Source organism: Balaenoptera ricei, chromosome 17 (assembly GCF_028023285.1).
Source record: "Balaenoptera ricei isolate mBalRic1 chromosome 17, mBalRic1.hap2, whole genome shotgun sequence".
Taxonomy (NCBI): domain Eukaryota; kingdom Metazoa; phylum Chordata; class Mammalia; order Artiodactyla; family Balaenopteridae; genus Balaenoptera; species Balaenoptera ricei.
The window spans coordinates 681,714-703,469 of NC_082655.1; the positions used below are offsets into that span (position 1 = coordinate 681,714).

At 56.5% G+C, this 21,756-nt stretch overlaps 1 protein-coding gene across 1 annotated transcript; it reads right to left on the bottom strand.

Moving 5' to 3' along the window:
• Window positions 1-482: 482 nt before the first annotated feature.
• SPATC1 (spermatogenesis and centriole associated 1) lies at window positions 483-20,543 on the bottom strand. The gene is made up of 5 exons (XM_059902265.1): window positions 20,333-20,543; window positions 9,372-10,004; window positions 8,727-9,242; window positions 8,478-8,617; window positions 483-812 (listed from the first exon to the last, which is right to left on the bottom strand). Exons 1-5 carry the CDS (start codon window positions 20,541-20,543, stop codon window positions 483-485), a joined length of 1,830 nt encoding a protein of 609 aa, XP_059758248.1.
• Window positions 20,544-21,756: the final 1,213 nt, after the last annotated feature.

Here is a 21,756-nt window from a genome sequence, read left to right on the forward strand (position 1 = left end):
TGTCCGCACCCTCCTTGTCGCTGCCTCGTGCAGAGGGAGGAGCTCCCAGGCCCACATCCTTCTCTTGACCCCGCCTCTGCCTCCTGCTCTGTGCCCAGGCCTCAGTTCCATGCTCATCACCAGGCCTGCTGGCACACCCACGACCCTTCCCCGCCAGCTCGGCTCCTTCCTGCTTCCTGCTCTTCCCCCTCCAGGACTCAGGGGCTCCTGTGCTCCCACTGCCAGGCCAGCTTTGGGGCCTTTGGAACATCCCCCTTGGTAAGACAGCTGCTGAGCTTTGGTCTTGGGGCTCTCTCCAGGGGCCCCGGAAGGGGCATGAACCCACAGGGCAGGCAGGACTGAAGGGGAGCTGGGGAGGGGGCGCTGGCGAGCCCCCCAGAGGAGGCAGCACCACCCAGAAGTACCAGCGCAGGCCCAGAGGCCAGCGTCCGAGGTGAGCTTTAATGGCTGTGCGCCCAGGTGCGGGCCACGGCGAGCCAGCGTCACCAGATGAACATGGGCTTGCCGTCGTCGTGCGCCAGCTGGCTGAGGCAGGAGAGCAGCAGCAGTGCGTCAGTGAGCATGCTGGGGTGCACGGTCTCCACCAGCACACGCTGCAGGAAATCCACGGTGTAGGAGCCGCCCTCGGACGCAGCCAGCTCGGGCCGCTCCCGCAGGATGCCGTAGGCGTTCACCAGCTGCTCGGTCAGTGCCGGGTGCACCCGCCCGTTGTAGCCCAGGCTCTGCAGCCGGTTCATGATGCTCGTGTAGCGCTGTGTGAGGGTCTGGCACAGCTCCTCGTCCAGCTTGTGGTCGCTGGGCTTCAGGGAGGCCTGAGGGGACAGCAGCCGTCAGGGACCCTCCCGCCCCACCGCAGCACAGAAGCAGGCAGGCCGGTGAGGGGCGATGGAGGCCCAGGGGCGTGGTTGTGGGAGGATCGCCATCAGAGGGAGTGTCCTCAAGGGAGGTGTCCTGGAGGCCCTGAGAGAGACGCCTGTGGGCTCTAGGGTGAGGGGAGCCCTGTGGGCTGAGCCTGAGCAGAGAGGTTCCAGACGCCCCATCACCTGCTCCATCCACCACCAGGGATTCGGACTGAGTGGGGGCCACAAGGAACTGGGGACAGAGAGCATGGCTGGGGGTGACGAAAGACGAGGGGGCCTCCCAAAGCCCCCAGGGTTGCCCGACCCAGAAGACACCGCCGCCTCCTGGGTCCTGCCCTGCCTCCTCTCAGTCTTTCCTCCGGGCCCCCCGTCCCAGCACCCCAGGCTGCCTCCTCAGCACCCCGTGGCCTGCACACCCCCCTGCGGGAGTCCCTTCCCACCCCTCATGCTGCACCGACGACCCCAGGCCCAGAGCCAGGGCCCTGAGTCCCAGCGCTGGGGGTCTGCTGCCACCGGGTGCCGGCTCCCAGCGCCTGGACCCGGGGTCTGCCAGCAACCGGGTTGTCTTTGCCTACGTCTTCATCACCTGTGACCTCCCCGCTGCATCCTGCAGCATCAATCCCTCTTCCCAGTCCCTCCCTCCACTGCCTTCTGGGGCCCTCAACTTAGTCTCTGCTGTAGCCATCTTGAAGTTCTTCATAATTTTGAACAAGGAGCCCTGTGTTTTTGTGTGCACTGGGTCCTGCAAATTAGGTATCTGTCACTGGTACCGCTGCCCCCAGGCCTGCAAAACGAAGGTCTGAAGTGTACGTAGTGGGACAGGGTCTTTCCCCGCTAGAGCCCCCCTGCAGTTTCCACTGCTCCAACTCCCAGGGCCAGGGCGCAGCCGCAAGGCCCGGATCTGGCCCTGCTCGCCCTCTTCCCGCAGTTCCCTAGACGTCCACCAGGCTGGCTCCCAACCTGCTAGGGATGCCGCGACAGCCTGCTCAGACATCGCCTTCTCCAGGAAGGCCGCCCTGTCTGCTCCCTGGATGGTCATGTGAGCAGAGCACCAGGCTGATGCTTGGGCTCGGCCGAAGTGAGCCCTGACCTCTGGCAGGGGCACCCCGAGCCCTAGGCTCAGCACCTTTGCTGTCTGGTGACACTAGGACAGGCCTGTCTTCCTGACCTGGGCACCTGAGTCTTCTTCTTCCATTTGCCTGTTTCCAGGCCCCGGTGGGACAGACTGCAGGAGCTCAGCCAGCATCTGTGGGTGAGCAAGCAGACCCACGGCTGCTCACACCAGGGCGACCCAGGGAGCAAACCGGTGGAGAGCGTTAAGCCTTGGCCCCCGCAGGGGCATCGACAGCCGTCACCTGCTCACCCCCGGCCGTGGCTGGGCTCCTGCTGTGTGCCAGGCTGGGCACATGGAGCTTAAGACATGAGCAGGGGTCCGACGGGGGCACATTTACGCTGAGAGACAAGGCCAGGGCTGCCCCCAGGAAGTGACCCCGTGAGAGTGGAGGGCGACAAGGGGGAGGGAGGGGGGAAGAGCAGGACGAGCACCCCCACAGCACGGGAGCAGCGGGTGTGGGTCCCCGGCCCCAGTCCCCTCAGGCTTCCCCTGAGAAGCTGCAGGCCTGAGCAGAGCACGGGGCTGGGGTGGGTGGGCGAGCGGAGTGCCCTGTCCGAAAGGGCCAGAGACGCCTGGTGGGCTTTGTGGTTTTAAGCGATCATGCTGACCGCTGGCAGGGGTTGGACAGAAGCCGGCAAGAGAGGGTGAAGGGTTCCGTCCATCCATCCTCACTCTGCACATCTCCTCCGAGCCCTCCCGGTTCACGTGTGAGCAAAAGGCCCTCAGAGCTTACAGTGAGGACGCGGCCCAGGAGAGGGATGGTACTGTGAGCGCTGCCACTGGGGAGGGGGTCCTGGAGGGAGAGGTCGCTGGACCGAGGCCTGAAGGACAAGGACAATGGAGGGAAGAAACTTCCAGGCTGAGGAGCAGCATGCATGGCTTGGAAGGTGCCAGGACGCCGGGTGCAGAGCAGGGCCCCCGGGGAGAGTCGGGTTCAACGGCCGCCACCACCCTGCGTGTGAGCCTCGTGTTCCCCGCTGGGACCGCAGGAAGCACAGCACCGCCCGACAGCGCTGCTGTGAGGACAAAGGAAACGTCTCCGGGGGCGTCGAGCACAGCACCCGGGCCGGTCAGCTCTGCTGCCTGGGGGGTCACGTCTACAGGCGTAGGAGTAGGGAAGGAGGGGCGCCCAGGGCGGTGAAGTTGGCCCCGGTGAGCCCAGGTCTGGGTGGGGAGAAGAAGGAGAGGCAGAGCTCCTGACGGCTTTTCTTGTCGACTGAAGGCCTCCGAGGGGGAGAGTGAGCTCCCCGAGGGCACAGCCTGTGTCTGGTGCCTGCTTGGCATATTCTGAATGCTTGACACTAGCCAGGCCTGAATAGGTGGAGCAACAAGGCTAGCTGTGGACCAGTTAAGGTGACAGCAGTTTGGACCACGGGGTAGGAGTGGAGGAGAAGAGAACGTAGATGTGGATGTGGACGTAGAGAAAATCAGAGTGGATGGGAAGAATCTTTACAGCGCGAAGCCGCAGGACCTGGTGTTGGAGGGGATGCGGTGGGGGGCGGGGGCGGGGGCGGGGGGAGGCACAGAGACTCACACCTGCGAGACCCAGCACACGTGCTCGTCACGCAGTCTTTCCATCCTGGACCACACGCAGCATCGACCATGTGCTCAGTGAAAGGGGAAATGGCGGCAAATGTCAGAGAATCAGTGTGGCACGGCCCTCATTCTCCAAACACAGGGCAGGTGTGTTAGAAGCCAACACTCACATGCAGCCAAACGCCCCTCAGATGGTGGTCCTGACTGACTCAGGGGTTAGAGAGGAAATGCAATGCAGTTCGTGAGATATTCAGACCTGAACAGCCCCACACCCACCCCTCTAGCCTGCAGGGCTGCAGCCAGAGTGCCACCAGAGTCAGGCTGGAGCCTTGGCGGACATAGCCGGGGCTGCCAGGAGGCTGTGGCTTTTCCCAACCAGCCTTAAACAACAGAAGCCTCCCGCTCTGCCTGGACCCTGGAACAGGATCCACGCTGGCTGGTGCTCCCCTGGTACCGGTTGCTGAATATTTTGAATATCTCCCTGACTAGAAGGAACTTCCTTATCCCAAATGTAGAAACAAAAGAGATGTAAAATAAAATGATTTAAGAGCTCAACCCAAGAAAGAAAAATAAAGCAAAGCTAAAGGAAGGAGAAGGAAAGAAATAATAAAGAGCAGAGGTGAGGAAACACAGTCTGAAGGACCAACAGGACGAGCAGAGCCCACACCCTCCGCTGAACAGGGCACCGCCTCCCCCTTCTTTTAGGTAATGAAATGCCCAGCTGAGACCACCATGTGTCCCACCATCCTGCAGGGGGACCTGACGTCACTAAGCCTCGGACTTCGAGCACCACCCCCCAGGCCGAGTCCCGGGACGCGGGGACCCTGGGGACCCTGACGTGTGCGAGGGGCCGGTCAGCAGGGCCCGACACCCCTGTGGAGAGATAAACCTCTGGCTTATTGAAGCCATGTATTTCTGTCACAGAAACTTGGCACGATCTCTAAAAAAGCAGCGAAGCTGCAGAAGTCATAAACAGCAAACAGAGCAGCCCAGCGCATTTATAAACACAGGGATGCGGCGTGGTTTATGAGCGGAGCATCTTCTCGTGTGTATCAATATGTTACCAGAAAAGGGAGGGGGAAGAAAACTGTGTGATCATCTCAGTGAGAGAGAGAAACAGCATTCTAAAAAACTCAGTATTTGTTCATGAGTAAGAAAAAACCCAACTCTGAACAAAGGAGGAAGAGGGAACTTCTTCACCTGATGTGGCAGATGCTGAATGTGGCTCACCTGGCTTCTGTCCCAGTGCGTTCCAGCACCTTCCTGAACTCTAAGAGGCTGGACGCTAAACATCACCTATCCCAGACTCCCCTGTGGCTTAGGTACCCCTCTGACCTGGGTTTCTGCCCAGCAAGTGCAGGTGGGTGGACCTTGTCTCCTGGAGGAGACAGTGCATGCAGGGGACTGGGCTCTCTGGAGAGTGCACTGGCTGTGGCGCCGGTTCTTCGGGGCAGCTGTAGCAAACTGCAGGCATCCGACTGGGTGTCTGCATGCTGTTCCTGGGGCAGCATGACAATGGCGTGTTCACTAGGAGACTCCCTTGCTGTGCTGGCATTTTTACTGGCTGTATAGCAGGCAAGCCCAATTTGGTGTCCTTCCTGGAGCCTGTCTGAACGCCTAAACATTTATAATAAACCCCTTTCTGCTTATATCAGCTTGTGTGGATTCTGTTATGTGCAACCAAGGACTCTGACTGATTTGTCGAAAGAAGATCTGGCAAAAAGCCTGGAACACACATCATACTTAACCGGAAGACTAGAAGTGTTTGTTTGTAATCAAGTCAGAAACAAGATGAGGTTGCCTTACGATCTGCTTTTAAAAAGTGCTATATGGGACTTCCCTGATGGTCCAGTGGGTAAGACTCTGAGCTCCCAGTGCAGGGGGCCCGGGTTCGATCCCTGGCCGGGGAACTAGATCCCACATGCATGCCGCAACTGAGTTTGACTGCCGCAACTAAGAAGTCCACATGCCGCAACTAAAAGATCCCGTGTGCCGCAACTAAGACCCAGCGCGGCCAAAATAAAAAAAAAATTTTTTTAAGTGCTATATGATATGATTGTCTACAGAGGAAAGCCAAAATGATATGCAGGCTATCAGAACTAGCGAGGGGGTTTGGCAAGGTAGCTAAATAACAAATCATTACACAGAAATCAAAAATGTCTGGGCAGGCCAATGAGTTGGACTCCAGAGAGCATCCAGGGGGGACCATGGGCAGGACTGAGGTACCACCCTCAGTCACCCTCACACTGATGCAGCTGGACTCAGGGTCTCCTAGGACAAGGGTGCAGAAAGGAAGGGAGCCAGAGCATCTCCCATGGAGCAGAGCTTTGTGTTTGGGTAGAACTGACAGGCATGAGCACTGGGGTAACTTTCAGTTGGGCTTAAAAGGTGGCATAACTGTCTGCGAACTTACAAAAAAGTAGATAGCCACGTTCTATGCAAAAAGTCAGCGAGTCCTTATCGAATATCGGGTTCCATTACAGTTTTCAGCGTTAAAGCTGTACACCATTCGGGAAGCAAAGGACCCCAGTTGGACGACACCAGGTTTCACCTGGTTTGGTGAATCTAGGTAGAATTTAGGGGTTCTAGCAACCACCAACACTGGAGTTCAATGTGCAGAGAAATAAACAAGATGCCTTGATGAAGGGAAGTAAAAGGCTGGGCAAAGTGGAATTAAATGCAGATAGGAATCAACAGATGATCCAGCCAAGTAGGCAGGATGGCTCGAGACCAGGAAGCATCTTTAGGATCCTCAGGTGGGACCAGACCTCAGTCAACCTGCAGTGGGCCCTACAGAAGGCCAGCCGGGGGGTATCCTGAAGACAACTTCTGTGCGGGTGGGCTGCAATGGCGCAGCTTCCTGGGAACAAGGGCAGCAAGTGTACGACCCTGGCAGCTCTGGTCAGTGCTGGATGGAAGGCGAGTGGGGCCAGAGGCTGTGGAATTGGTGACGGTGGCCAATGGGCAGAATGACCAGATGAGTGTTGTGGTGAGAACCGCCAGCTCCCCAGAGGCCGCCAAGGTGAAGGCTGAAGCACAGGCTCAGGGGCACCAAGCTCCTCGACCTCCTTAAATACCAAAAAATTTGCCTTACGTACATTCTGCTTCCATTTCCTGCCTCTTCTCTAAAGAGTCGCCATTTAGTGCCGTGGCTTAAATTCTCCGGCCTAAGCAGTAACTCGCAGGCAAGGGGAAGAGCAGCGTGGAAGGGGAGGGCTTGCACAGCCCACGCCCTCCCGGAAGGTGTGTCTTATCCTCCGAATAAACAGCAGTTTCAAACAACCAGAAACCTCTCGCCACAGTTTGATGTCTAACTTCTATGTGGGCAACTAGACTTTCACTTATGATTAAGTGTAGTCTTTGCCAACTAGATATCGGATGCAGCATTTTAGAGACATAAATATTGTGCTTCTCCCGCGTCATCTGCCAATTTTTAAATAGCCGCTGCCAGGCTGCACTCATGGCACAGCAGTGGTGGCGGTGGTCCAGGACAAGAGTCAAGGGTCGTAAAACCCAACATGGCCAAAGTTCGCCCCGCTGACACGAGCAACACAGGGATAGCCAACGTGGCAAAGATGGGAAACTTCCCCAGTTCAACCTATAAACCAATGAAAAACTAAAAATTTGAACTAGGTTTTTCTTGGAACTTGACAGACTGATCCTAAAGTTAATATTGAAGAGCGAAGGGCCAAGAGGAGCGATGACGACCTGGAAGGAGAGACGCCCAGGCTCCCTGGGCCTCCCAGGATTAGGACGCTGTCGCCTGGGCAGGGCCAGACCTGCAGACCTGGAGCCCACACTCGTGGGACCGGGAGAGGGGACCGAGGCGGGGCTGGCAGCTCCAGCCTTAAATGGGACTCGAAGAGTACAAACAAAAAAGGAAAACGTGGGACTTCCCTGGCGGTCCAGTGGTTAAGACTCCGCACTTCCACTGCAGGGGACGCGGGTTCCATCCCTAGTCGGGAAACTAAGATTCTGCATGCCGCGTGGCGCGGCCAAAAAAAAGAAGAAGAAAAAAGGAAAAGGTGGATAAAAAAGGTGGATAATTTCGGTCTCATCAAAATTAAAAACCTAACCAAAGGACACCTTAACAAAAGGAGAAGGCAAGCTCACACCGGGACACAGATGAGCCCACTGTAACTGAACGTGACTCCTGCCCACTCACAGACCCAGAGCCACAGTCTATCCACGGATAAGGACGGCCAGAGAGGAAGGGGCCGGGAGCACCGAGGGCTACTTCGTGAGGGAGGAGTAAACGGCTGAAGGGCCAGGGCGCAGACACCCGCCCCCTGTCCCCCCTCCCCCGCTCGACCCGAGTGGGTGTGTCGGTGGGGAAGGGCGCCCCAGCTCATCCTGCCCCCGCGCAGCCCAAGCCCCCGACGGATCCCACTCCTCCGTGCCTCCTACACGTGGTGGCGAGGAGACGCGCCCAAGCGTGTTTGGGAAACACCGCCCTCCGTGTCCCTCAGTGGATGGCATGCTGGGAACATGGAACGAGCCCGGCCTGAAGACCCCGGCCACCTGGCGGCCCGCTGCTCAGAGGCTCTGAGACCTGCCTCCCCTGCGCCCCCCAGTGACACTTGAGGACTTGGACAGGGCGAGGGAGACGCATAAGGCGTCAGCTCTGCCAGTCTGGGGAGGGCCCGTGGGAGCGGGGCCTGGCAGACCCGAGGCCATTGCAGGGGCAAAGTGGGAGCTCACAGGCCTGGCAGTGCTGGGGCCCCTCTGCTGCTCTGCCCTCTGGGAAGGCCGCCCGTGTGGCTGGGACCACAGACTCCTGCTGCCAGGTGCCGTGGACACCTGCTGGCCACTTGGACTAAGCGCGGTGCTTCCTCCATCCCAGGGTGCCCGCAGATTCTGATGCGCTCTGCCTAGCGGGAGTGCAGGGGCCCCCAGAAGGCCGTCCCCATCCCTGCAGGTGGCGGGGCAGGCCCTCAGGCGGTGAGTGGCAGATAGGCACAACACACCTGGATGATCTTCTCCGGAATGTTGGAGACCGTGAAGCCGTAGAGCCGGACACGCTCGGGGAAGATGCTGGACAGGATCCTGCGGTCCAGCTGGAAGGCGATCTCCCCCACCAGCCTCTCCCAGGCCAGCTGCTTCGACTCTGGGGACAACAAGGGGTGGAGGGAGTGGTCAGTGACCGTGGTCAGCAGCCCAGGGGGTGCCTGGGAGGTCTCCAAGGGCAGCCGAGGAGACCCCAGACTCGTGCTGACCTCGGGAGCTGTCAGGGAGCTTGCCGCTCTTCCGGGGGGCTAGCTTCCGCTCCAACTCCAGGATGCCTTTCCGAAACGGCTCTGCCACGCGTGGAGCCCGGGTGTCGTTGACTGAAGCCGGGGACGACGAGACTCGAGGTGGGGAGTGGGGGTTGTGTGCAGGGCAGTGGAGGGTGGGCGAGGGCCGGGTCGGGGAGCGGTGCGTGCGGGCGGAGGGGTGCGGGGTGCTTGAGGGCCTGTAGCTGGTGGCAGCTTGGGGGGTGGGAGTGGGGGCAGAGGCGAGGACGGTGATGCTGTGGGAGGTGGCCGAGGCAGGGACAGAGGCAGAGACCGCTTGTCCCTGGGGGCCACCAGGCTGTGTCCGGGCGTCTGGGGTGCCATAGGAGAAGGCTGTCGCGGGGCCGGGTGTGCCCGTGGGACCGACGGGCGTGGAGGTCTGGATGGGCGCACCCACAGATGTCATGCTGAGGGGCTCCGGCTCCTGGGCGGGCTGGGGGTGCTCAGCGGAGGGTGGGACTAGCGACGTGGGGGAGGGGCAGAAAGGAGAGGAGGAGGATTAGAGCGAGGCAGGGCCAGGGCCTACTAGCCTGGCAGGAGCCCCCTCCCCCTGGGCCCCCCGCTGCCCCTCCCCCCTGCACCGGTTACCTTCGGCGGTGGCAGCAGGTCCCCCACCCGCTGAGGGATGGGATCCAGAGGGGCATCCTTGGAGCGGCTCTGCCAGCCACACCCTTGGGGCCTCCGACAGCACCAGATTGCTCATGGGATTGGCCGGAAGGTTCTGAGAGACACCTAGGGGAGCAGCCGTGGAGGGGAGCAGGGGGCTGCTCAGAGAGAGGACCACCGAGCCTGTTATAGGGGCCGTAAGGGGGCTGCTTGGAGCCAGGGAGCCAGTCGAGGGCAGGCCCAGGGAGCTGGCCAGTGTGCCCGCCAGGGGCACTGCCACGGGGCTGGCCAGGTGGCTGCTTGGATTCAGGGGGCCAGTCGAGGGCAGGCTCAGGGAGCTGGCCGGTGTGCCCGCCGGGGGCACTGCCACGGGGCTGGCCAGGTGGCTGCTCGGGGGGCCAGTCAGGAGGCTGGTGAGTGGGCCGCTCTGTGAGGTGGGCCCCGGGCCGGGCAGCAGCGTGTTGAGAGGGCCCATCAGGGCGCTCACGACGGGGCCTGCCGCGGGGCTGGGCTGCGGGCTGTTTAGCACGTCGGCCAGGGGCGCCAGAGCCACAATCCCCACTTCTTCCAGGACGGGTTCGTTTGCTGCTGCCGGGGACGGGGGCAGGAAGACACCTGGGGGACACAGAGAAAGCACTGAGACCCCAGGCTCTCTCCGCACCGTGGCAGGGCCTGGACCGAGATGCCCATGCGCCTCTGATGAGCTGACCGACTCTCTCTGAGCCTCACCTCTAGGCGGGCGTCTGTGGGGCTGCTCAGTGGACCCCACGTGAGGGTCTGGCCCCTCATCCCTGTCCTCCGAGGGAGCCCGGTCCCTCCCAGGATCGCCTCTGTAAACGCCGGCCCCCCAGCCACCAGGACCTTCCACGCTGCCTGTCCCTCAGACAAGCCCACTGCCTTGAGCCGCTGACCCCTCGCTGAGGAGAGGAGGGTCTGCAACACGTAGGTCGCCAAGTGGACCCCTCTGTTCCCAGGTGGTGGGGGAGTGGGCCCGGGCCTCCTGACTGCCGTCCTCTTGGGGACAGCTGAGCCTCACCACGTGGCGGACCCTCAGGGAGGCCAGAGCTCAAAGCTGCTGGGAGCCTCCCGTGGAGCCCAGGGTGTGCCCGGCCCCGGTACAGCGCCCCTGCCTGCCTGTCGCCGGGGATGCAGGCGCAGGAGGGGTGTTGCTTCTCCCCTGCGTGGGGCCTGGGAGCCCGTGTGCCCTTGGGTTCCTGAGGAGACTGCCCTCGGATGACCAAGTGACCGCTGTTTGGGGGAGAAGGCCCCTAGGGAGGGTGCAGGAAAGGTTTCTGTGAGTGTGCAGTTTGATTGAAAACGTCCACATTAAAAAAAAATAAAAGCAGTACACGCTTATTATAGGGAAAGAATGGAAATACAGAAAAGTCAGAAAAGATGAAAACCACTGGTGGTCCTGTTATCCCACCGTCCGTCACATAGCAAAGCTCCGCGAAGGCTTGAAGACTTTCTCCACGTGTTTATGTCGCTCAGGGGCTGGCGAACCCCTCTGTAAAGAGCTGGTGAAAAGAGCTCCAGCTTTCCTGGCCATCCGGCCTCTGCTGCAGCTGCTCCGCTCTGCTGTCGAACAGCCGCAGACAGCACGGAAACAAACACACGTGGATGCTTGGCGACAAAACTGTACTTACGGATGCTGATATTTGAATTTCATGGGCTTAGTGCATGTCGTGAAATAGCACTCTCCTTTTGATTTTCTCTCAGCTGTTTAAAAAGGTAAAATCCATTCCTAGCTCCCAGGCCACGCACACACGTGTGGTGACTGTGTATGTTGCCCGTGTCCTTACGTGCCCCGCCTCTTCGTACTGGGCCTGCACCATGGCTACCTGCCGCATTACCGTTCTTGGAAAACAGCGCTTATTGTGGCTGCGGTGGTGTCCGTCTTGTGCACGTGCCATTGTTTATTGAGCCTATTTCAGCTGTTGGGCGAATCAATTGTTTCCAGTTTTCCCAGTGACAAAAATTCTACTATATAAATCTTTATTATCTTTCCCCCCGAAAACAGACATTTTAGAGGTTCTTAATGCACACTGCTAAATCTATCCACTTTAAGGCCCCTCAGAAACACCTGACATTCCCTGAGAAGTCCGGGACTTGTTACACTGACGCTGCCCTGCACAGTGTGTGCCAGGATGTCCTGCCATTTATTTTTGTTTTAAGTTTCGTTATGTTTTCCCAAACAAATAACTTAAAATTTCAGAATCACATCAACCAGTCTTGTATGATTTCTTACTTTGGCTTTTTTGGATTTTTGCTTTAGGATTGAAGAGACAGTGAAGCCTGTGGCCCAAAGGGAAGTGTCCCACGGAGAGGAACAGCATGAGGCAAGGAGCAGCCGGCGTGGCACAGAGGGGCGACGGGGCACGGAGAGCCGCCCGGGCCGTTTGTCCTTCTCAGGCTGTCTCCTCTTGGCGGAGCCTAGGGTCCGGATGACATGGGAAAGGACCACTCGGGCAGCGTCTTCAGGACTTGGGAGAGAAGACGGTCCCTGCATGGCCAGGTGTTCATGGTCTCTGAGACCCAGGGGATCTGGTTTCCATCTCACTGATGTCCCCACCTCCACTGGTGTCCTCAGTGTCCCTCGAAGACGTCCCTGGGCGTTGTACCAGCTCACCATCTCAGGCCATTTTCTCCTCCTCCGTCCCTCCACCCAAACACCGGTCGAGGGGCCGGTGACCCCGCGTTGCAGAACCCAGCGCGCGCTCCACGGGGCTCTTCTCGCAGGTGGCGGGTGGTGTCCACGCGGCGGGACGTTCCTCCCTGTTGAAATCCCGTCTTGGTTTGGCATCCAGGTTCCCGGTCACCCGGCTTCCTCCAGGTGCTTCTGGGCCCACATCCTCTGGCCCTGGGGGCAGCCCCAAGGCCCACCTAGAGTCTGCTTCTTCTCAGGAGCTGATGCAGCTCAGACGCTCGGGACCGGCGCAGCCTGCTCCCTCTCCAGCTGCGCTCCGACTCACATCCCAGCGAACTGACCCCCTTCTTCCCGGGGCTCTGCTGGGGACTCTGCCGCCCTGGCGTGCCGGCAGCCGACATCTTTGCTCTTTCAGTGGCTCAGGCCTCAAATGGTGCAGCCTCAACACTTCTCTTTCAGGAGCCCCGAGCATCCCATCCGTCTGCAACACCTTCAAGTACGTATATCCAGAATTCAGCACGTGTGCTCCCCCCAACTCCGGTGCATACCAACATTACCCTGCCTGGATTATTGCAGGAGCCCCCTGGCTTGCCGCCTGTTTCTGGCCTTTCCCCTCAAACATCAGCCAGACTGTTCCAGTTAAAATGTCCCCCTCTGGTTAAAATGCCCACCAGCTAGCTCACCGTCTCATTCTGAGCGCTAGGCTGTTCCGTGTCCCCCGTGGCCTGGCTCCTCATCTCTCTGTCTTTGTCCTCCTGGTCTCCCCCTGGCACCTTCTGCTTCAGCCCCTCGGACCTCCTTGCTGTTCCTCAAATGCTCCGGCACGCTCTTGCCTCTGTCTTTGCGTTGCTGTTCCTTCTGCCTGGAACATTCTTCCCGTGTGCACAGCTGGTCGCGTACTTCCACCCGTCCTTTCAGTTGTGACCTCTTCAATGAGCTCTTCCATCCCAAATCACCAGTTTCCTTCACCCCACCTGTTCCTTCCCCTTCTTCTGGACTATTTCCTCCTTAGCACTTATCTCTCTCCAAGATACTCTCCATTGACTTATTGGTTTGTCCTGTTTCCCTCAATTAGAATGGAAGCTCCGTGAGGGCAGGGCTTTGTCTGTTTGCTGCTGTTTCCCAGTGCCTAGAACAGTACTTGGGCCACAGAAAGTGTTCAATAAATATGAAGAACATGATGTATATATGAGCACAGATAAAACTTGATGATTAAAAAAGGTCAGTATAGGATTATCCATAGAATGACCTTATAAACTGTGACCACTGAGACAGCCATGTGAGATCCAAAACTCAATCAGGTAACAGGTAACTATCTGAAGGAGTTGCGTGGTCCTTAGAATACAAAGAGTGCAAGATTCATCGGCGGGGTCTACAAAAATCAATTGTATTTCCATACACTTGCAATGAACAATCTAAAAATGAAATTAATAGCATCAAAAAGAGTAAAATATTTAGGAATAAATTTAACAAAAGATATGCAAAACTTATGCTCTGAAAACTATAAGCATTGTTGAAAGAAATGAAAGAAGATCTAAATAAATGGAAACACATCCTGTGTTTATGGATTGGAAGACTTAATATTGTGAAGATGGCAATACTCCCCTAGTGATCTACAGATTCAGTGAACTCCCTATCAGAATCCAAGCTGGCATCTTTGTAGAAACTGGCAAGCCAATCCTAAAATTCGTAGAGAATTGCAAGGGACCCAGAATTGCCAAAGCAATATTGAAAAAGAAGAAAGAAAACTCTCACCAAAGTGTACACCAGAAATTAACACAACACTGAAAATCAACTATACTTCAATTTAAAAAAAAAGCAAGAAAAGAAAAAGAAGAAAGTTGGAGAACTAACTTTCAGATTTCAATACTTACTACAAAGCGACAGTAATCAAGACTGTTTGGCACTGGGATAAGGAGAGACAGACAGACCGATGGAGTAGAATAGGGAGTCCAGAAACAAACTCATGTATTTACAGTCAACTGATTTTCGACAAGGGTGCCAAGAAAGCTCAATGGGGAAAGAGTAACCTTTTTAAAAAATTGTGCTGAGACTACTGGGTATCCACATGCAAAAGAATGAAATTGAATCCTTACCTCACACCTTATACAAAAGTTAACTAAACAGATCAAAGGCCAAAATGTAAGAGCTAAAACTATAAAATTCTTAGAAGAAAACATAGGGATAAATCTCCATGACCTTGGATTTAGCAGTGGATTCTTAGATATGACATCAAAACCATGAGCAACAAAAGAAACAATAAGTTGGATTTCATCAAAATTAAAAGTTTCTGTGTTTCAAAGGACACTATCAAGAAAATGAAAAGACAGAATGGGAGAAAATATTTGCAAATCATATATTTGATGAGGGACTTATATCCAGAATATATAAAGAACTCTTACAACTCAATAATAAAAAAAAGACAAATAGTCCAATTAAAAAATGGACCAGGGACTTCCTTGGTGGCGCAGTGGTTAAGAATCCGCCTGCCAATGCAGGGGACACAGGTTCGAGCCCTGGTCTGGGAAGATCCCACATGCCACGGAGCAACTAAGCACGTGGGCCACAACTACTGAGCCTGCGCTATAGAGCCCACGAGCCACAACTAATGAAGCTTGAGTGCCTAGAGCTCGTGCTCCACAACAAGAGAAGCCACTGCAATGAGAAGCCCATGTACCCCAATGAAGAGTAACCCCCGCTCGCTGCAACTAGAGAAAGCCCGTGCACAGCAGCGATGACCCAACGCAGCCAAAAATAAATTTTTTAAAAAAATGGACCAAAGGTCTGAACATACATTTCCCAAAGATGATATACAAATGTCCAAAAAACACATGAAAATTTGCTCAGCCTCATTAGTCATCAGGGAAATACAAATCAACACCACAATGATATACCACTTCACATCCACTAGGATGGCTATAATCAAAAAGTCAGCTAATACGTATTGGCAAGGGGTGGGAGGGAGGCTCAAGAGGGAGGGGATATATTTATTTATATAGCTGATTCACTTTGTTCTACAGCAGAAACTAACACAACATTGTAAAGCAATTATGCGCTAATAAAATAAAATAAAAAAATAAGTATTGGCAAGGATGTGGAGAAATTGGAATGCTCATACGTTGCCGGTGGCAGCGTAAGGTTGTGTAGCCCCACTGGAAAACAATCTGGCAGCTCCTCAAACAGGTAAACATAGAGTTAGCATATGATGCAGCACTTCCTCTCCTAGATATATAGTCAAGAGAAATAGAAACATACATCCACACAAAAACTGATACATGAATGCTTATGGCATCATTATTCATAATAGCTGAAAGGAGGAAACAAAAGTCCAAGAACCAATGAATGGATAAACAAAATGTGGTAATCCGTTAACAGAATATTATTCAGCCATAAAAACAACCTTCCCCACATCCCGCGTACACGCACTGACTCATCTACAGCATGGATAAACCTTGAAGACATTATGCTAAATGAAAGAAGCCAGCCACAAAAGCCACTTATATATGAATCCAATTATATGGACTGTCCAGAACAAACGAATACATAAAAATAGAAAGTAAATTAGTGGTTGCTTAGAGTTGAGGAGGGTTGGGCAGTAGGAGTGTGATTGCTAGAGGGTTTGTTTTGGGGGTGATGAAAGAGTTCTAAAATTGATTGCGGTGGTGTTTGTACATATCTGTGAATATACCAAAAAACGTAAAATTGTACACTTTAAAGGAGCGAATTTATGGTATTTGAATTATATCTTAATAAAGTTGTTAATTAAAAAGAGATTCAGGGCTTCCCTGGTGGTGCAGTGGTTAAGAATCCATCTGCCAATGAAGGGGACACAGGTTTGAGCCCTGGTCCGGGAAGATCCCACGTGACACGGAGCAACTAAGCACGTTCGCCACAACTACTGAGCCTGCGCTCTAGAGCCCGCGAGCCACAGCCCAACCACTGGACCTCCAGGGAATTCTCATGAACAGGAGTGTTCTGAGCCAACCCAGGTCGAGCCTCGGTTTGAGATTTCAGTCCTATAGCTTTGTATTGTAATGCAAAATGTGCAAGTGATTGTTTTAACCTTATAATTTATATTTTGCTGATTTAGATTTATGAGTTGAAATGTTCCTACGTACTTTACTACATACAGTATTAGAAACTTAAAAGAGAACTTAGATTCACTGCATCTATATGGGTTTTTTTTAGCTTTTTAAAATAATTAATTAATTATTTTTTGGCTGCGTTGGGTCTTCGTTGCTGCGCGTGGGCTTCCGCTAGTTGCAGTGAGTGGGGGCCACTCTTCCGTGTGGTGGCTTCTCTTGTGGAGCATGGACTCTAGGCGCGCGGGCTTCAGTAGTTGTGGCTCACAGGCTCTAGAGCGCAGGCTCAGTAGTTGTGGCGCACCGGCTTAGTTGCTCCGCGGCATGTGCGATCTTCCCAGACCAGGGCTCGAACCGGTGTCCCCTGCATTGGCAGGCGGATTCTTAACCACTGAGCCACCAGGGAAGCCCTATATGTTTACTTTATGCATAAGAATTATTTGGGTCCAGGAAGGTTTGTTTGTTACATCAGACTACTGAAGCTAAAAAGAAAAGCAAATGTCTTAGATCTACAAATGCAGTTTACAATGTTTTAACCGTTTAAGTGAACTTGTGATTTCCTCCCGCCTGCTCCTCACAGGGGCAGCTCCATCCTTCCCGCCGAGGCCGAGGGCGGGACTCTGGAGGGGCCCCACTCTGGTCTCCCGTCCCTCGTCGCGTCGGTCAGGACGTGGCCGCCACACTGTCCTGCACTCGGCCGCGCCCTCGCGCCTTCTCCCTGGCCGGCCCTCGGGCTCCGGGCTGCAGAGCCTCCCCAGCGGTCCCTCCCGGGCCTGCCCACCGCCCGTGGCCCCTCCGGCCTCGGAACCCTCCCTCCGCGAGGACGTCGGCCCCGCGAGGGACAGGCCGGGCCCACACCCGGGCAAGGGCGGCCCGGCCACCGAGACCCCCCGGTCCACGCGGGGACGAAGGCGAGGGACAGTCAACGTGGCGGGGGTCGAACCTGGCGGTCGGAGAAGGCGGGGCGCCAGGAAGGGCCCTGACGGGGCGGAGCCCGAGCGTAGGGGCGGGGCCAGAGTTGCGGCGCCGCTCAAGGGGCGGAGCTAGCGTAACGGGGCTGCCCTGAGGGGCGGGGCCTGAGGGTCTGGGCGGGAAGGTGTTGCTTAAGGCCGGGCTCGAGGAGGCGAGACGAGTGAGCAAAGGCCGCTAGAACCCAGGGTTCCAAGAGGTCTGGGGCGGCGGGAGGTGAGAAAGAGAGGGGGGATGGTGACAGGTCCTGAGGAGGGGACTGGCCCTGAGGTGGAGGCGGGTTCTGAGGGGGGACAGAGGTCCCAAAAGGAAGGTGGGTCCTGAGGGGGTAATGGGGGCGGGTTCCGACGGGGGACAAGGGTCTTAAAAGAAAGGCAGGGCGGGATGGGGTCCTGAGGGGGGAGGGTTGTGAGGGGGTGGGTTCTGAGGGTGGACAGGGGTCCCAAAAGGAAGGTGGGTCTTGAGGGGGGATGGGGTCCCCGGGGGGGTGGGTTCTGAGGGGGGAGCAGGGTCCTAAGAGGAAGGCAAGTCCTGAGGGAGGGCTGGGGTCCCACGAGGGATGGATCCAGGGGGCTTAGGGTCAATCCCTGGGGTGGGGTGTAGGGTCCGGGGTGGGGGTTGGGACTTGGGGGAGGATGGGTCCTGAGGCGGGGACAGTTCCTGAGGGGAGGAAGGAGGCCCTGATGGGGTAACAGACCCTGGGGTAATGAAGGCTCTGGGATTGGGGGGAGGGGGAGGGAGGCGGTGAGGCGCAGGGCTGGCAAAAGCCCTTCGGAAAAGAGGAAGAAGGCTGCTCCCTGCCTAAGGAAGCTTCCACCAGCCTGCAGCCCCCAAGAGGAGACAGAGCGGGCAGCAGGGCTGGCGGCCTGGGAGGGGGTGGGCTTCGGTGAGGAAGGAGGGGGCAGCGGGGGAGGGTGCCCAGCAGAAAGGGCAACAGAAGCCCTGCTGCCCACCTGCCCTGACAGCCTTTCCCAGCCTGGCCGCCTCTGCAGGGAGGAGCCAGCGTGGGGGGCGGTCCCTGTTTTAGTGGCTTGAGCCCTCAGCGCAGCCCTCCTTTCCTCTCTGCCCCAACTGCCCCGACTCCCCACGCATCTTCCGGCTGCGAGACTTCCCGGCACGGCCCGAGTGAGTCCCTGAGCCCTCAGGAACAGGAGGCCCTACAGCCCTAAGCCATCCTGGCTCCACCTGCCACCTGCCGTGTTCACAGGGCCAGCGCCTGAACCTCATGGCCTTTCTCCCCTGTGAAATGAATCCAGCCAACAGCCAATGTTTGCTGATTTCCTGCCGCGCAGGTCACCCGCTCTGACCACAGAGGTGTGCCGTCTGCCATCACTGCCAGCCTCTCCAGGTCTCTGGTACGCTGACCTCTGTATTTTCTTCTCATGTGACAGCCCGGCTGGCGTCCACTTCCTTCTTCGATGTGCCCAGGCTCTTGCTGACTGGCCCTTAGCTCCCCCTGCCTGCCTTCCCCATGTCGGTCCCCACCCCCGCCAGCCAAATGCTGCTGGAGACGGTTGGTGGCTGCTGCCTTCATGGTCCACACATGCCGGCTTCATTTGGGCCCGTTACACACCTCCCCGGTTCCCCTCTCAGTTCCTCCTGCCATCTTCACTCTATTTCAGACGTTCCCCGTCTTTTTCTCTCCACCCTGACTCTCAGAGCATGACGTTTTTCCAGAGAAAACTGAAGCCATGGTTCTGGAGTTTTTTTAGCTTCCCACCTGGCAACTCTCACTCACCCTTCCTTCCTCCTTCCTTTCCCAGACAGTGGAGGAGATGTTCTTCCTTCAGTCAAGGCAGCCTCTGCTCTATAAAGTATTCCTTTTCTCTTTCGTATCTTCCCTTTCCATAGAAATAAATTCAGGTCTCTGCCATCAGGAAAAGCAGCTCTGGATGCCAAACTCCTCTCCAGCTAGTGCCCCCCTCCAAGCCCTACTTCATGAACGAAGTGTCAGCCATCTATTCTCTCCATTTTCTCACTCACTCTTCACCTCACTCCGCGGGCCTTTCCTACTTACAGTCGGGTTGAAGCTGCTCTAGCCAAGGTTACTAACGCCAGGTCATTAGCACTTCGCTTGCTCGACCTCTCAGGCAGCCTTTATTTTGCTGACACTCTGTCCCCTTCGAAGCTGCCTCGGCTTCTGTGACATTACACTTTTGAGGTGTCCCTTGTCTCTCTGAGTTCCCCTTTGCCAGCTTCTCTGCCTGTCTTGACTCAGGACTTGTCCCCAGTCTCTTCTCACTGTTCCTCTCTCTTTCCAGATCGTCTCACCCTTCCTGCGGCTTCAGTTACCAATGACTCTTCGATCTTTTCTCTCTAGCCCTGACCTCTCCTTTGAGCCTCAGGCTCATACCTCCACTGCCTCCTGGATGCTCCAGGTGGATGTCGTGAGAACGTCTTAGAGTCAGTTTGTCCAAAGTACAACTTGTTCTCTTCCTCCAAGACTGAATTTCCTTCTCCCAGGTTCACCCTGGCCAAGAGCACAAGTGGAGGCTTACATATGATATGTCAGTTAAAAGTTATCAGTCAAGCTAACGAACTGTTAAATTATGTTCTATCTGCTTACCTGACAAATAAACCTTTGTAACAACCTGGAAGGTCAGGTTTGATTTTAGGACTCTTGTACTCCCTGGAGTTCTGTGCCAGAATGTGGTGGCTTGGGGAGCGCTGGTCCTGGCCAGCTTCTGTGTGAACGCCTCTAACTTCTTTGCCCACTCTTCTGTCTCACCCTGCCCCATACCTCCTCTCCAGCCCCAGGGCTGTCACACACTAATGATTTCAAACCTCAAGCTTCAGTCCTGGTTTCTCTCCTTGGTTTCTAGACTCCGGCGGTCAATTGCCTTCTGGCCACCTCTGAGTGGAGAGGGACGGGGCAGGGGGCTGAGGGTGCTGAGGGGGGGATGGGGGGGAAGCTGAGGATGGGTGCCGTATTGGGTCCAGTGGGGCAGCACCTTTGGATTCCAGGGCTGGGAAATTCTCAGTCTGTGGAGCTGCTTGGAAGTTCACCTGAGGGGAGGCGTGCGTGCGTGGGTGGGCAGGGACTCCTGCCATCAGGTGAATGGGGCTGGTGCCTAGTTTTGTCCTTTTATCCTGGTTGTCCTATGTCCTCGCCCTCCCCTCACCCGGTGTTTGTTGCTATCTCCGCCCTTCTCTCCACGATTTCCCGAGACCCCAGCACAGAGTCTCTCCTCTCGGGTGCAGTCTCACCCTTCCCTCCCCGCTTTTCTTGAACTCAGGCCTCTTGCAGTTACCCTGGTGTTGAGGAGGGCCGGTCGCTGCCTCGCCCAGCCTGCTGCTGAACCCGCTGATGCCCAGGCCACCCGCCTGCATCTTGATCGCCGACTTGAGCTCGTGATTCTCCCGAATGAGCCACACCAGCTTCTTCAGTTCCTCGTTTTCCCGCACCAGCCTCTCGATCTGATGCCGAAGCCCCTCATAATTGGTGAGTAGAGACATGCCCCAGGGCAGCGGGAAGGGTGCGGCCCTCAGCAGGGCGCTGCACCTGGAGGCTGCCCAGGGCCCGGGGCCTCGCCCGGGCTGGAAGAGGGCACCAGAGTCTGCAAGTTGCAAGGCTGGCCCGTGGGCCTGGGTATTGTGAGGTCAGAGGCTGCACCTCCTCCAGGCCTCTCTGCTCTACCAGGCTCAGCTCTCAGCGCAGGCCCTGCTTCAGCCTGGAACATTCCCACCCCTTCTCTGTCCAGCCGGCTTTCCTCTGTGGAGCTTCCCAACCGCCGCCCTCTAGGCTTCCCCGCAGGCGTGTCCTCCATCACAGCCCTTACCTGGCTCTGTGCAGTTAGCTCTCTAGCGCTGTTTCACTCACTTCACATCCCGGGCAAGGATTGTGCGACTCGCCAGCATCCAGCAAAGGGCCGGGTGCCGTGTAGGTAGGTAACCAGTGAACATCTGCTGATTGAAGGGTCATCACCTGCCTTCCTGGAGAGGGTGCCCTTTCCTTGGCATCTTGGGCACACCTGGATTTAGCTGTCAGCCTTCTCCTGGGGACTAACATCTTGGACAACGGGACACTGGGCTATGCCTTCTTCTGACCCCAGGTGCTCAGAGCCTTTCTCTGGCTGCTGGCCCAGGGGCTCCCTTGTCTAAGCAATCGGCTCCCTATAGCTTGGAGTTTCCATCTCTGATGACTCAGGTTCCCCTATTCCAAATTCCCCAGCGGTGCCCCCTCTGTGCCCACTATTCTCTGGCTTCTTGAATTTTCCTGACTGTAGTCCTTCAAGAACCCAAGACTGCATTCCTCATCAGGTTCCGAGAACTCATATCTCTGAGTCCTTATCGCACGCCCCCTTTTTAGAGCCGTCTACACAGAGAAATTCGCAGGCCTGACCTTGGGAGTTGAGTGAGGCCATGTCCTTGTGACCTCCACTGGCTCTGCGGGCATCTGCTCTTGAACAGGAGAGGGTGGTGATGTCCTGGTATAAGGCAGAGGGCACCCTCCTGGCAGGAGGGTGGGGGTGAGGATGGAGTCGAAGATCAGCCAGGGCTGGGGCCAGTCTGAGTCGAGCATTCTACCTGGACCTCACAATGGGGGGCCTGCCCTCACCTTCCTCTGACGCCCCAGACTGTAATCCTGGCTGAGTCACTCTGGCCCTGGGGACCAGGGCTGAGATTTCTTCAGTGGAGGAGATCCCCTCTCCACACCCTCTGCTCTTCA

Coding starts and splice junctions, on each gene's coding strand:
- SPATC1 (XM_059902265.1), bottom strand. CDS start 20,543: ATGTCTCTACTCACCAATTATGAGGGGCTTCGGCATCAGATCGAGAGG. Junction 10,005..20,332: donor TCCTCAACACCAGGGTAACT/GCAAGAGGCCTG, acceptor TGTGTCCCCCAG/GTGTCTTCCTGCCCCCGTCC. Junction 9,243..9,371: donor ACCTGCTGCCACCGCCGAAG/GTAACCGGTGCA, acceptor CCACGTCGCTAG/TCCCACCCTCCGCTGAGCAC.